General features: G+C 48.4%; 1 protein-coding gene across 3 annotated transcripts in view; it reads right to left on the bottom strand.

Moving 5' to 3' along the window:
• Positions 1–14,196, bottom strand: part of b4galt2 (UDP-Gal:betaGlcNAc beta 1,4- galactosyltransferase, polypeptide 2) — a 403,368-nt gene that overhangs the window by 16,216 nt on the left and 372,956 nt on the right. For all 3 annotated transcript variants that reach the window (XM_068037000.1, XM_068037001.1, XM_068037002.1), the window contains one exon: positions 10,835–10,939. In XM_068037000.1, coding sequence (XP_067893101.1) covers positions 10,835–10,939 — 105 coding nt within the window. The remainder of the gene's footprint in view (positions 1–10,834; positions 10,940–14,196) is intronic.

Raw genomic sequence — 14,196 nt, 5'->3', positions numbered from 1 at the left:
TTAATTGGGACAAGTTTGGGGCTGGCCGAGTAACATGCTCCAGAGAGGTGAATTGATAGTTATAATATTTAAATGAGGCTCTGTGCCTCAGATTGTTTTTTTCAGCGATTGGAATAAATGCTTCAATACAGGTTTTCCGGCAGCTGAAGACAGAGAGGATCTACCAGATCAAGCAGATTCATTGCTTTTCCAGCACTGCTTGTGGGCCAGGAGGAACAGGAGTGCTTCCCCCAGCCCCTCAAGCAAACATACAATGATCTGCCTCCTCCCTTTGGGCACCTCCCCACCATTTTGTGCCACTTTTGTCTATTCCAGGAAAAGCTGGAACTCCTCTCCAAACAATGAGGGCACACACTCAGGCAGAGAAAATGTCACTATTCCACAGCATCTGCTGGCAAGCCTGACTGAGATCAGGAGATACACATTGCTGGGCGTCTGAGTCACCAAATGTGCCAGAAATATCACTTGCACCAAGTGGAGGGAGGTGGCACTTGCACTGAGTGCCAACTCACCCCCAAGGACTGTAGACCAGTGATACAAAAAGTTCAATGACCTGTCTAGGGCAGGCAAGATAACACATCAGCTGCTCTGCTTTTATTTCTTTCCCCACGCTGGGCACCAGCATATTCTTCATTCTTTTAAAGTAATAATACCCAATGTATTCTGGTTAAATGGGGCACTAATCTGTGATTGTAGATTATGGCTACCCATGTAACCTAACAGCAATTACTTGCAGGTGCAACTCTAAAGTCCCTTCCTCCATTTTAATAGTCTGATACCTCCACATCTCTAACTTTAATTATTCTCTGCCATTTGGCACATAATCAGCTGCTAGCCTTCCCCTTAACTGACCCAATCCTGTAACAGCAGAAAATGCAAATATTTTGCAAAAGACAGGTCACCCAAATGGTGCCAACCTTAAATACGTCATACCCTACCAAGAGAAGGCCATGGAGCTCATGCCAATGGAGAAAGCGAGGTCATGGGCAGATTGTGGACACCAGGTGAACACCAACAGTGTCACCCTGGTTGCCCTGTGAAACATGACTAGCCACAAGCTTTCATTCCTTTCTCGGTCTCTATAATTCCAAAGAGTGACGCTCACTCATTGTTGGCTTGAAATCTCATTTTTTGAAGATCTACCCCATAGACAGGGGATATAGGAGGCGGTGGAGGAGGAGGAGGAAGAGGAAGAGGAGAAAGTGGAGGGAGAGGAAGAGGAGAAAGTGGAGGGAGAGGAAGAAGGAGAAGGAAGAGGAAGTTGAGGAAGCAGAGGAGGAGGGGGACGAGCATAGGAATTAGGAGGAGTAGGCCATTCCACCCCTCGAGCCTGCTCCACCATTCAACTAGTTCATGACTGATCTTCTACCTCGACGTCATTTTCCTACACTCTCCCCATCTCCCTCGATATCTTTAATATCTAGAAATCTATCGAACTCTGTCTTGAACTTACTCAATGACTGAGCGTCCACAACCCTCTGGGGTGGAGAATTCCACAGATTCACCACCCCGAGTGAAGAAATTCCTCCTCATCTCAGTCCGAAATGGCCAACTCTTATTCTGAGATTATGTCCCCCTGGTTCTAGACCCCCCAGCCAGGGGAAACATCCTTCCTGCATCCGCCTGTAAGAATTTTGTATGCTTCAATGAGATCACCTCTCATTCTCCTAAACTATAGAGAATATAGGCCCAGTCTCCTCAATCTCTCCTCATAGGACAATTAGGACAATCTTGCCATTCCAGGAATCAGTCTGGTGAACCGTTGTTGCTCTCCCTCTATGGTAAGTATATGCAAGGAAGAGGAGGAGAGAAACAAGAACTACCTGCTTTTGAACTATGATAATGATGAACAGAAATAAAAGAGATGATGTCAGAATGAAGCGCACTCATGAGTTTCTAGAGACTTCCAGTTCCATGTTCCTCTGCCCTACTGACTCCAATGCACCTCCTGTATCCTTGGCTGCTTCACCTCGAAGCACCAGCTTTTACTCACCAGGAATTAGGTTTTGTTGATGATGATGTGGCACTGGTTGAATCACAGAGCCTGAGGGAGCTGAAGGCTTAGGATATGGGTGAGAATGTGCCATCTTCCCAGTGGAGGATGTGGAGAAGACTGCTTATGACTTCAGAGCCATGGGACTCAAACAGAAAGGGGAAGCGGTGGCATTGTGGTAATGTCACTGCAGTAGTAATCCAAAGCCCAGGCTAATGCTCTGGCGACATAGGTTCAAATCACACCACGGCAGATGGTGAAATTTGAATTCAATTACTAAAGATGGAATTAAAAAACTAGTCTAATGGTGGCCCTGAAACTATTGTCGACTGTTGTAAAAACCTATCTGGTTCACTAATGTCCTACGGAAGGAAATCTGCCGTCCTTACATGGTCTGGCCTACATGTGACTCAAAGCACACAGTAATGTGGTTGACTCTTAAATGCCCTCTGAAATGGCCTAGCAAGCCACTCAGTTCAAGGGAAATTAGGGATGGGCAATGAATGCTGGCCAAACCAGTGACACCCACATCCCACAAACGAATTTTTAAAAAAAGATACTCCCTGAAACGAAGGATATTCTGGGAACATCACACATGTGAACAACACTGAGGTCCGTCTCCAAGGCTATGCCTCTTGAACCTAAAGCTCTCATTTGTGGGACAATAAGGATGTTTTTCCTTTGTGCAGCCACCAATGAATCTGCAGCAGACTCCCACATTAGAGTCAGCCAGGGAGGAGTCAGTGCCTCCACCTCCACAAAAGCTCGGTGGTAATAAGGAGAGAATAGACAGCAGCCTGCATACTAACTTTCAGACCATGGAGACTGCAATGGGTTTCCAGGATCTGATAGCTACCTTTAAACCAGCCATCCCACTGGGGATACAGATCCAGGGCCCAGTGGAATGGTGATGGCTGGAACCCACCTGTCTGATACTAGCATCTTTTATGATCGCAGTACATGCCGAATCTCTCCAATAGGACATGGGAGGTGACACCAGGCTGCCCAGAAGAAACCTTCAGAGATGCAGCCAGCAAAAGTTCTCAGCCAGGAGAGGAGGGCCATTTCTATCTCATGAGCTTTATGTACAGGATGAGCAGCCAACCATTTCTAGTGATACTGGCTCTCAAGTCGCAACTAGAAGAAGGTGAAAGGAAAGCACATATAGTCACACAGGAAAAGCACATTGCTAGGAAAGGGTATGTTGGCTTGTGTTCACTTTGGACTTCTTAGTAACAACATAGATTATGCACAAAGTTATGCTTTGTTATTCAGGGACTTTAGATGCATGCCGGAAAAGGTGCATTTATTTGATGTTGAACTATTCAATCAGGTGCTGATGAGGTGGCATGGTTATATAGGGGGAAAGAGTCCTGATGTGTTGCAGTGTTCTAGGATATGTAGTGGACTGAGGGAATCTTTTTTGAAGGAGAGAACAGGTAAGATGTCAAAGGTAGACTATGATACACAGAAGAGAAGACTTAAGTGATTGGATGCACTTTTATGCCCCTTGGAGCAGTCAATGAGTCGTCCTCCGAGTGCAGGTCATTGTGATGCTCTTCTTCATGTAGTTCTGCCTCCATCGAGGCTAGGGCATCTGACCAGCAATGTCAAAGTTCAACCCTTTTTGTATGCCAAAGGGGTACCTGGCACAGCAGGCTACAACTATGCTTGACACATAATCTACAGCATCTTGCAGAGCCTATGCTGATCTGTCTGATTGATGATCACTCTTGTGGAAGCCTGTGCCTCATTCTAATGCTCCTCTACTGCCGTTTGGGCCATCTTGGTGATATCATTATCCATGGAACCAATGGATAGGCTTTGTCATCCACAAGCCATCCATTATCGTGATTTTCTTCCTTGAAGGGGTCAGGGAGGGTCAAGTTTCAAAGGATGAATAAATGCATCGTGACAAGTTGCAACACATCTGCAATTGGCCTGCAGGATTTTTGCATGCTGTTACACAAACTGTACATCGAGGGAACGAAAGGTCCTCCTGTTGAGCTAGTTCAGGGAGTTTTCTATAAGAGTTCACAAAGCAATTCAAACACCTCGGGCCTTGGGAAAGCCAGCAATCCCATAAAACTGGGTGGTCCTATCTTGTCGGTACTTTGCTGTGATGCCAAAGGTGAAGAATTCCCGGTTGTCCTATAAAGTGCAGCAGTGACCTTATAAACATATGTCTGTACTGCTGTCTGGCTGATATGACAAAGTTCTCCCTTGTCTGCCTGAAATGTCATGAATACCATAACATTTGAGTTCAGTGGTTACCTTCACAGCCAGAAATAATGGCCAGAATTTAACGTTCCCTTGCCCCACCCCCCCAGGAATGGGTTGGAAGGCAGTGGGGGGGGGGGGGGGGGGGGAGGGGGAGAGGCATAAAATTGTGTGGGAAGGGGGAGGTGCCCTGCCCGTCACCTACCCAGCCCTGTTGCTATTTTGCCAGCGGTGGGTGAGGTGGCAAACAGCATACCCGCCCCAGGCCAATTCAGGCCCTTAAGTGGCCAATTCATTTCCACTTAAAGGTCTCCTCCCACCGCTGCTGGTACCCTGAGCCCTGCAGAGGGCCCCCGACCCCAGCAGCACGGGCCACTCCCACTAACCCAGTTCCCTGCTCTCCGACCCGCCCACCTCGCCAGGGCCTAGACAACTGGCCTCGACAAACCCCCACCTTACTTACTTATTCCGAGGCCGGCGGCCATCGTGGCTCCTCTCACTGGATGCAGTCCCAGTGGCCATCACTGGGAGTGAAGAGCTGCCAGCCCTCTGATTGGCCAACAGCTCTTGGAGGCGGGACGTTCTGCCTCAGTGGGGTGGAAATATTGACTGAGGCCAATTAAGGACATGGGCCATGCAAAATAGCAGCATGACTTCCAAGCCAGGTGGAGTTGGGTTCGCCCCAGACTTATCAGCTGGTGGGTGGGGCTATCATCTCAACATTAAATTCCTGCCAACATGTTTGGAATAAAGAAAGGAAAATGACGTTTGTGTTAAGAGCCCTGTAATTTAATCACTCAAGAAATAAACATTACAAGTACTACCATCAACTGACTCCCGAATTTTGAAAATAATTTAATCTCTAAATATAACTTTTCAACACCCTGCTTCAGCAACAATGAGCCATAAAGCTGGTTTTATATATTTTTTTAAAAATTTGATTCCAGAAGTTGACATAGGCATCTCGGGCTTTTTTCTTTAGAAAAGGGAAGACTTAAGGGAGACCTGATAGAGATCTTTAAAATTATGAATGGGTTGATAGGGTAGATGTGGAGAAAACATTTTCACTTGTGGAAGAATCTAAAACCAGGGAGGCCATAAATACAAGATAGATCTGAATAAATCCAATCGGGAAATAAGGGAAAAATCTTTACTGTGAAGATGGTTATAATGTGGAACTTGCTCCCACAGGAAGTGGTTGAGGCAAATAGCTCAGATACTTTAAAAAAGGAATTTAGCTGAGTACATGGGAGAAAAGGGAATAGAAAGAGGTGCTGAAAGGCTGAAATGAAGATGATGCAATGGGATGAGATTCATGTGGAGAAAAAACACCAGCATTAACTAATTGGACTAAATAACCCATTTCTGTGTTGTATATTTTGTGTAATTTTATGTAATAGAATTTATGTGGTTAAATCCATTTTGTGAAGCTCATGGAAAGAATCTTAGCTTTACCTGGGTCTGTGAGGGGAATTTTATGCTGTCCCACCACGGTGAGTCTGGAGGCAGGGAGAGCATAAAATCGGGTGAGATGGTGGTGGGTGGGGACACCTTCCCGCCTCCGCCAAAATTAAGTCCAGGGCAGGAAGGCCTGGGATGGGCTTCCCGCCCCGCCACCAACTGAGGCCCTTAACTGGGCAATTAATGCCCAATTAAGGGCCTTATCCCATCGCCACCATTAGCTGTGCGAAGGGCAGCTCTGTCGCTGCACGGGAAGCATGGCACGAGAAAATGAGTGGGCTTCCTGGCTACGCGTGGGAGTGGGGTCCCTTGTTAAAAGGCATAGTACCTGAATGAGGGATGCGGATGGGGGAGCCCTGCTGGGAGCACCCCCAGGCCCTTGCTACCGACCCCTTTACACCCCTTCCCCCTCTCCCAGCCTGACCTACCTGTGGCCTGGGTCCAGCACTGCTCCTGGGCCTCAGGTAGGTGTTCCACTGGCAGCAATCACCGCCTCCACAGTGGCGCTGCTCAGTGTATGAACTGGCCGACATCTCTCAGAGGGTGGGACTTCCGTCGCTGGGGTCCTCGATCCCGTGGAAGGCCGCCACTGTCCACTTAAGCCCCTAATTGGCACTAGATTCGGTGGGCCTCCCACAGAAGAAGCAACGTGGGGATTTCAGCATCGCTTTTTCTGGACATTGAGACCCCCGTTGCCAGGATAATATTGCAGCCTGTAAGTTTACTCCTGGAATAGACAAAATGGTCTTGGTTTCAGATTCCTGGAATTAAAAGAATATAAATAAAGCTTTTATTTGCAACCCAAAACTAGTTAGTCCCAATTCTCCTTACACTCAGCGCCTTCCTTCTGGGAAAGACCCCAGGCTTTTACCTGGGACGTTTCTGGCGAGCCTACCATTTTCTTGTCTAAAAATGGGAGCACTTGAATCAAAAATAATTTTCCTTAGATTTTCCTTCTTAAGTTTTCGCCCAATAGACGAGGATCTATAGAACATGGAGTGATCACTAGGGGTAAGTTGACACTGCTACTTTAGAGCTTTCGCAGCAATGCTAAACCGGCAATTTAAGTCTATAATCAGACTCAGCCTGGCTCTAGAATAAAGTGGATTGCAAACATGAACTTAATTCCTTTACCACAATTTAAATGTTCCAAAAGTGAGGGTACTTCCTTTCCCACTTCCTAAACATTTCACATTTTGACTGCTGAGAGAGAACTCTGCCCAAACCCGTATAAAGGCACACAACTCCCTCCTGCGCAACACAGCTCCAGCTTCCGTTAGACAGCAGCTAGACAATGTAAATGAAGTTCTCCCTGGTTTCAATCCAAACTGCAGATGCTGGTCAGAGACTAAAGGTTGCAATATAAATTAACCATTAACAGGAAATGTCTTCTCCTGTGACTGCTTGGCTTGGTATAAGCCTTACTTCCACGTTCATAGAATCAGACAAACTTACAATGCAAGAGGTGGCCAATCAGCCCATCGTGCCAGTGCTGGCTCTTTAAAAGAGCAATCATGCTTAGTCTCACATCCCCACTTTTTTATCAGTAACCCTGTAAGTTCCTCATCATAGGTCCAGATTTTCTGGCTATTGCAATTTAGACAAACCTGGCAGTGACAGCTTTTCAAAATAACTTATTGGTTGTAAATTATTGGGACATAAGGTGGCACTGTATAAACGCAAGTTCTTTCATTCATCCCAGATGGTCCTATGTCTATTAACTAGGCACGTCAGCTTAAAAAGAAATGTTACTTTACCACCTCTGGTTAAAATTTTTAAGTAGATAAACAATTATCGGAATGGAATGGACATGCAAGATTAGCTAATTATCTTGAGTTACTCAATGCTGCCCATCACTCACTCCCTGATTAATTGCCTAAAATCAAGAATGAGAGATCGTATTACATTAAGCTATAGATTTGCCAGATGCTGAAATCATGTTATGATGCTGTAAGTATATCATTTCTCAGATACAGGAAAGTGACAGTGCTGGCAAAGCAGAATGCATTACTGTCAGCCTGGAAGATAAGCACCATCACTGCCCATCTGAAATCTCATTACTTTGTACTAATTTCAGAAAATGGCTCCACATCTCAATAGCCTCTCTGAATACCTGGAGACCTCTGCTCATTTTAAGAAGCTGCCATACATGGTCTGTGTTTTTGATTTTCTCCTCGGATAACAAAATGCTTTTTGTTCCAATAACATCTACATCTTGTTGGTTGACAAAGATTAGAATAGCTCATTACAATCATTGGTACTGCACGGAGACTCTCCTGCCAGTTTCAAAAGACACAGTATTAATCACAAACTCAACTGTGGTGGCCTAAATGAGACCATATGCAGGTTGTGGCATTACCCTGATCACTGCGTTCTTTACTCAGCTCTCCTGGAATAAAAGAGGTCTATGAAAAAAGATGACACCCACTGTGAAGCTCTTGAGGACAATTATTTATTTTCTTCAACACTACACATTGCACACTTCCTTGAGAGTTGGGACACCCATTCCCCAATAGTGTTGCAAAGTCCGAGTGATCTATCATGAGGATAGATCATGGTTACATTTCTTTACCACCCCCTTGAACTATGACATGACAATGGCGAACAGGAAGTCAAGTACATCTTTTAATATTTTTAGCACTGATATTGCAGCCCTGTCTTCGGGTTCTAATAGTCTCATACCTCATATCCTACCATATAAGTGATAATGTTAGTACTACTAAAGAGTTTTTTAAAATGAGTGTATTTTATTAATAATTACGAGTAATTATTACTAATCTATTTATATAGTAAGTAGTGGTTTTTAGGGAATGAAGGTCCAGAGTGTAAATAATCTCAAATTTTTGAGTAATTTAAGGGAGTAAATTAAGGGCAAGTCATGGCACAGCAGCTCATCAGCGTGGAGTACTCCTCCTGTGCAATGTGGGAAGTAAGGGACACTTCCAGTGTCCAGGGCGACCAAGTGTGCAGCAAGTGTCTCCAGCTGCAGCTACTCGAAATACACGTTTCGGATCTGGGAGCAGTGGCTGGGGACACTGTGGTGCATCCGTGAGGCTGAGATCATTGTGGATAGCACGTACAATGAGGTGGTCAGACCACAGGTAAAGACTGCTCAGGCAGAAAGGGAATGGGTGACCGCCAGGCAGAGTAGAAGATCTCGGCAGGTAGTGCAGGAGTCCCCGGGTCCATCTCCCTCTCAACAGATTTTCCACTTTGGTTACTGTTGGGGGAGATAGCTTCTCAGGGGAATGCAGCAAGAGCCAAGTCTGTGACACCATGGGTGGCTCAGCTGCACAGGAGGGGAGGAAAAAGAGTGGGATAGCTATAGTGATAAGGGATTCTATCGTAAGGGGTACAGATAGGCGTTTCTGTGGCAGCAAACATGACTCCAGGATGGTATGTTGCCTCCCTGGTGCTCGGTCAAGGCTGCAGGACATTCTGACGGGGAAGGGTGAACAGTCAGAGGTCTTGGTTCACATTGGTACCAACGACATAGGTAGAAAGAGGGATGAGGTCCTGTAACAAGAATTTAGGGAGCTAGGTAGCAGATATAAAAGCAGGACCTCAAAGGTTGTAATTTCTGGATTACTGCTGGTGCAACGTGCTAGTGAGTATCGGAATAGGAGGATAAAGCAGATGAATGTGTGGCTGAAGACATGGCGTAGGAGGGAGGGCTTTAGTTTCTTGGATCACTGGGTCTATTTCTGGTGAAGATGGGACCTGTACAAGTGGTGGGTTGCACCTGACCCGGAATGGGACCAACATCCTTGCAGGGAGGTTTGCTCGTGCTGTTTGGGGGCGGTGGGGAGGGGTTTAAACTAATTTGCCAGGGGGGTGGGATACAGAGTGGAGGTACAGGAGGGAGTGATGCACAGCCAAATATAGAAGAGTAATTAAGTCAGTCTGGAAGGCAGAGCAAATATAGACCTGTTAAGGCACAAGCGAATAATGCAAGGCTGGATTGCATCTATTTTAATGGAGGGAGTCTTACAAGTAAGGCAGATGAATTGAGGGTGTTGATTAACGCATGGGAATATTATATTATTGCTATCGGGCGGCACAGTGGTGCAGTGGTTAGCACCGCCGCCTCACAGCTCCAGCGACCCGGGTTCAATTCTGGGTACTGCCTGTGTGGAGTTTGCAAGTTCTCCCTGTGTCTGCGTGGGTTTTCTCCGGGTGCTCCGGTTTCCTCCCACAAGCCAAAAGACTTGCAGGTTGGTAGGTAAATTGGCCATTATAAATTGTCCCTAGTATAGGTAGGTGGTAGGGAAATATAGGGTCAGGTGGGGATGGGGTAGGAATATGGGATTAGTGTAGGATTAGTATAAATGGGTGGTTGATGGTCGGCACAGACTGGGTGGGCTGAAGGGCCTGTTTCAGTGCTGTATCACTAAACTAAAACTAAACTAAACTAAAGGCTACAGGCCAAGTGCTGTAAAATAGGATTAGAATAGATAGGTGCTTGATGGCCGGCACGGACACAATGGGCCGAAGGGCCTGTTTCTGTGCTGTATAACTCTATGACTCACCTGCCCAATCCCATATCGGTTTAAAATTGGGTCTAAATTTTGCTAATACACAGATTCTCAGTACAGACTGCTCGAAGTAGAAAAAAAATCTTCCAAATATATTCAGAAAGTTATAAGATACAGACAGAAATGTAGCTTTACAGGTAAAGAGACTGATGAATATTTTTCAGTGCATTATGTTAACTGAGGTCTGGTTAGATCACTCGAAGAAAATGCAATTGATTCCTAAACCACCCATATTTAAATTATTTTTTCTCTACAGGGCACGCCGTATGGTATGTACTAGTCTCTAGATGAAAGGGCTGGCAGACTGACCTACTTTGCCTCTGCTAATCCCAACCTCCAACCCACTGTGCAAACATATGAATTGGTGGCCTGAAGAAAAGGGTGTTCATCACATTCTGGGCCTCTCTTTCTTTTTCTAGGGAAGCAGCCTGTGCCAGGCCTGACTAACATGAACAAGATTTCCAGGTTCTGTTCTTGTTCTGGACTTTTTCACTCCCTGACATGCCCCCCTCCCATCTGCCCTACAGGCTTTGGTAGACCAAAATGCTCACCACCGTCAGCCCAACAGCACTATATCATGGAGTCTTGATGTGAACAGTGATACAAATTCCTGTAGCAGACCTACCTCTGGGGGTTGGGCTCATTGTGCTTATCTCGTTCATGCTTTATCATTCGGTACTTTCCAATCTTGGAGTCTGGTCGGGAGACTTTCATACCTTTCAGTGTTATTCTGAAAAATAACGACAGATTTTTAAAAAAAGGGTCCCAGAAAAGCAGGTAGAGGAGTTCCTCAGCAGCAAATAATAATAATGTATATAACATATATTGCCCAGAGAACTTCCTGGTAAATGGTTGCAATCTTCTTTTCAACAATTTACAAGAGTTTCATCAGAATCATAATTCTTTAATGTATCAGTCAGAACACAGTGGTCCTACGCATTCACACTGGCAGTCACTGCGTGCCCAAAACTGACCAAGAATTCAAAAATCAGCAATATATGTTCTAGAAAGTAATTGATATACTGGAGTATTTTAAGACAGGACTATAATCTCAGGGCTCAGGAGATAGTTATAACCATTTAGATAGTATGATGAACTTCTTGAATAGCTCCCTGTTATCTCTCCGGGTACCTACAGCGCTGCAATATGCTTCAACAGATTGGGAAAAAACAGAGATGTGAGAAGCTCAGAGGGTTGAGACGGCATGTCACAGATACAAAGAGGGCAGTGACGGGAGATGCCAGACGCACAGAGAGGGCAGTGACGGGAGATGCCAGACGCACAGAGAGGGCAGTGACGGGAGATGCCAGACGCACAGAGAGGGCAGTGACGGGAGATGCCAGACGCACAGAGAGGGCAGTGACGGGAGATGCCAGACGCACAGAGAGGGCAGTGACAGGGGATGTCAGAGACACAAGGATGGCAGTGACGGGGAATATCAGACGCACAGAGAGGGCAGCAACAGGCGATGTCAGAGGCACAGAGAGGGCAGTGAAGGGGGATGTCAGAGACACAAAGATGGCAGTGACGGGGAATATCAGAGGCACAGAGAGGGCAGAGACAGGGGATGTCAGAGGCACAGAGAGGGCAGCGACAGGAGATGTCAGAGGCACAGAGAGGGCAGGGACAGGGGATGTCAGAGGCACAGAGAGGGCAGCGACAGGAGATGTCAGAGGCACAGAGAGGGCAGCGACAGGGGATGTCAGAGGCACAGAGAGGGAAGTGACAGGGGACGTCAGAGGCACAGAGAGGGCAGCGACAGGGGATGTCAGAGGCACAGAGAGGGCAGTGACAGGGGATGTCAGAGGCACAGAGAGGGCAGCGACAGGGGATGTCAGAGGCACAGAGAGGGCAGCGACAGGGGATGTCAGAGGCACAGAGAGGGCAGCGACAGGGGATGTCAGAGGCACAGAGAGGGCAGCGACAGGGGATGTCAGAGGCACAGAGAGGGGATGTCAGAGGCACAGAGAGGGCAGCAACAGGGGATGTCAGAGGCACAGAGAGGGCAGCGACAGGGGATGTCAGAGGCACAGAGAGGGGATGTCAGAGGCACAGAGAGGGCAGCGACAGGGGATGTCAGAGGCACAGAGAGGGCAGTGACAGGGGATGTCAGAGACACAAAGATGGCAGTGACGGGGAATATCAGATGCACAGAGAGGGCAGAGACAGGGGATGTCAGAGGCACAGAGAGGGCAGCGACAGGAGATGTCAGAGGCACAGAGAGGGCGACAACAGGGGATGTCAGAGGCACAGAGATGGCAGTGACAGGGGATGTCAGAGGCACAGAGAGGGCAGCAACAGGGGATGTCAGAGGCACAGAGAGGGCAGCGACAGGGGATGTCAGAGGCACAGAGAGGGCAGCGACAGGGGATGTCAGAGGCACAGAGAGGGGATGTCAGAGGCACAGAGAGGGCAGTGACAGGGGATGTCAGAGGCACAGAGAGGGGATGTCAGAGGCACAGAGAGGGCAGTGACGGGGGATGTCAGAGGCACAGAGAGGGGATGTCAGAGGCACAGAGAGGGCAGTGACAGGGGATGTCAAAGGCACAGAGAGTGGATGTCAGAGGCACAGAGAGGGCAGTGACAGGGGATGTCAGAGGCACAGAGAGGGCAGCAACAGGGGATGTCAGAGGCACAGAGAGGGCAGCGACAGGGGATGTCAGAGGCACAGAGAGGGCAGCAACAGGGGATGTCAGAGGCACAGAGAGGGCAGCGACAGGGGATGTCAAAGGCACAGAGAGGGGATGTCAGAGGCACAGAGAGGACAGTGACAGGGGATGTCAGAGGCACAGAGAGGGGATGTCAGAGGCACAGAGAGGGCAGCGACAGGGGATGTCAGAGGCACAAAGAGGGCAGTGACAGGGGATGTCAAAGGCACAGAGAGGGGATGTCAGAGGCACAGAGAGGGCAGTGACAGGGGATGTCAGAGGCACAGAGAGGTCAGCAACAGGGGATGTCAGAGGCACAGAGAGGGGATGTCAGAGGCACAGAAAGGGCAGGGACAGGGGATGTCAGAGGCACAGAGAGGGCAGCGACAGGAGATGTCAGAGGCACAGAGAGGGCAGCGACAGGGGATGTCAGAGGCACAGAGAGGGAAGTGACAGGGGACGTCAGAGGCACAGAGAGGGCAGCGACAGGGGATGTCAGAGGCACAGAGAGGGCAGTGACAGGGGATGTCAGAGGCACAGAGAGGGCAGCGACAGGGGATGTCAGAGGCACAGAGAGGGGATGTCAGAGGCACAGAGAGGGGATGTCAGAGGCACAGAGAGGGCAGCGACAGGGGATGTCAGAGGCACAGAGAGGGCAGCGACAGGGGATGTCAGAGGCACAGAGAGGGGATGTCAGAGGCACAGAGAGGGCAGCAACAGGGGATGTCAGAGGCACAGAGAGGGCAGCGACAGGGGATGTCAGAGGCACAGAGAGGGGATGTCAGAGGCACAGAGAGGGCAGCGACAGGGGATGTCAGAGGCACAGAGAGGGGATGTCAGAGGCACAGAGAGGGGATGTCAGAGGCACAGAGAGGGCAGCAACAGGGGATGTCAGAGGCACAGAGAGGGCAGTGACAGGGGATGTCAGAGACACAAAGATGGCAGTGACGGGGAATATCAGATGCACAGAGAGGGCAGAGACAGGGGATGTCAGAGGCACAGAGAGGGCAGCGACAGGAGATGTCAGAGGCACAGAGAGGGCGACAACAGGGGATGTCAGAGGCACAGAGATGGCAGTGACAGGGGATGTCAGAGGCACAGAGAGGGCAGCAACAGGGGATGTCAGAGGCACAGAGAGGGCAGCAACAGGGGATGTCAGAGGCACAGAGAGGGCAGCGACAGGGGATGTCAGAGGCACAGAGAGGGGATGTCAGAGGCACAGAGAGGGCAGTGACAGGGGATGTCAGAGGCACAGAGAGGGGATGTCAGAGGCACAGAGAGGGCAGTGACGGGGGATGTCAGAGGCACAGAGAGGGGATGTCAGAGGCACAGAGAGGGC

This window comes from Heterodontus francisci, chromosome 8, assembly GCF_036365525.1.
Source record: "Heterodontus francisci isolate sHetFra1 chromosome 8, sHetFra1.hap1, whole genome shotgun sequence".
NCBI lineage: Eukaryota > Metazoa > Chordata > Chondrichthyes > Heterodontiformes > Heterodontidae > Heterodontus > Heterodontus francisci.
This window is presented reverse-complemented; position numbering and strand designations above follow the sequence as displayed.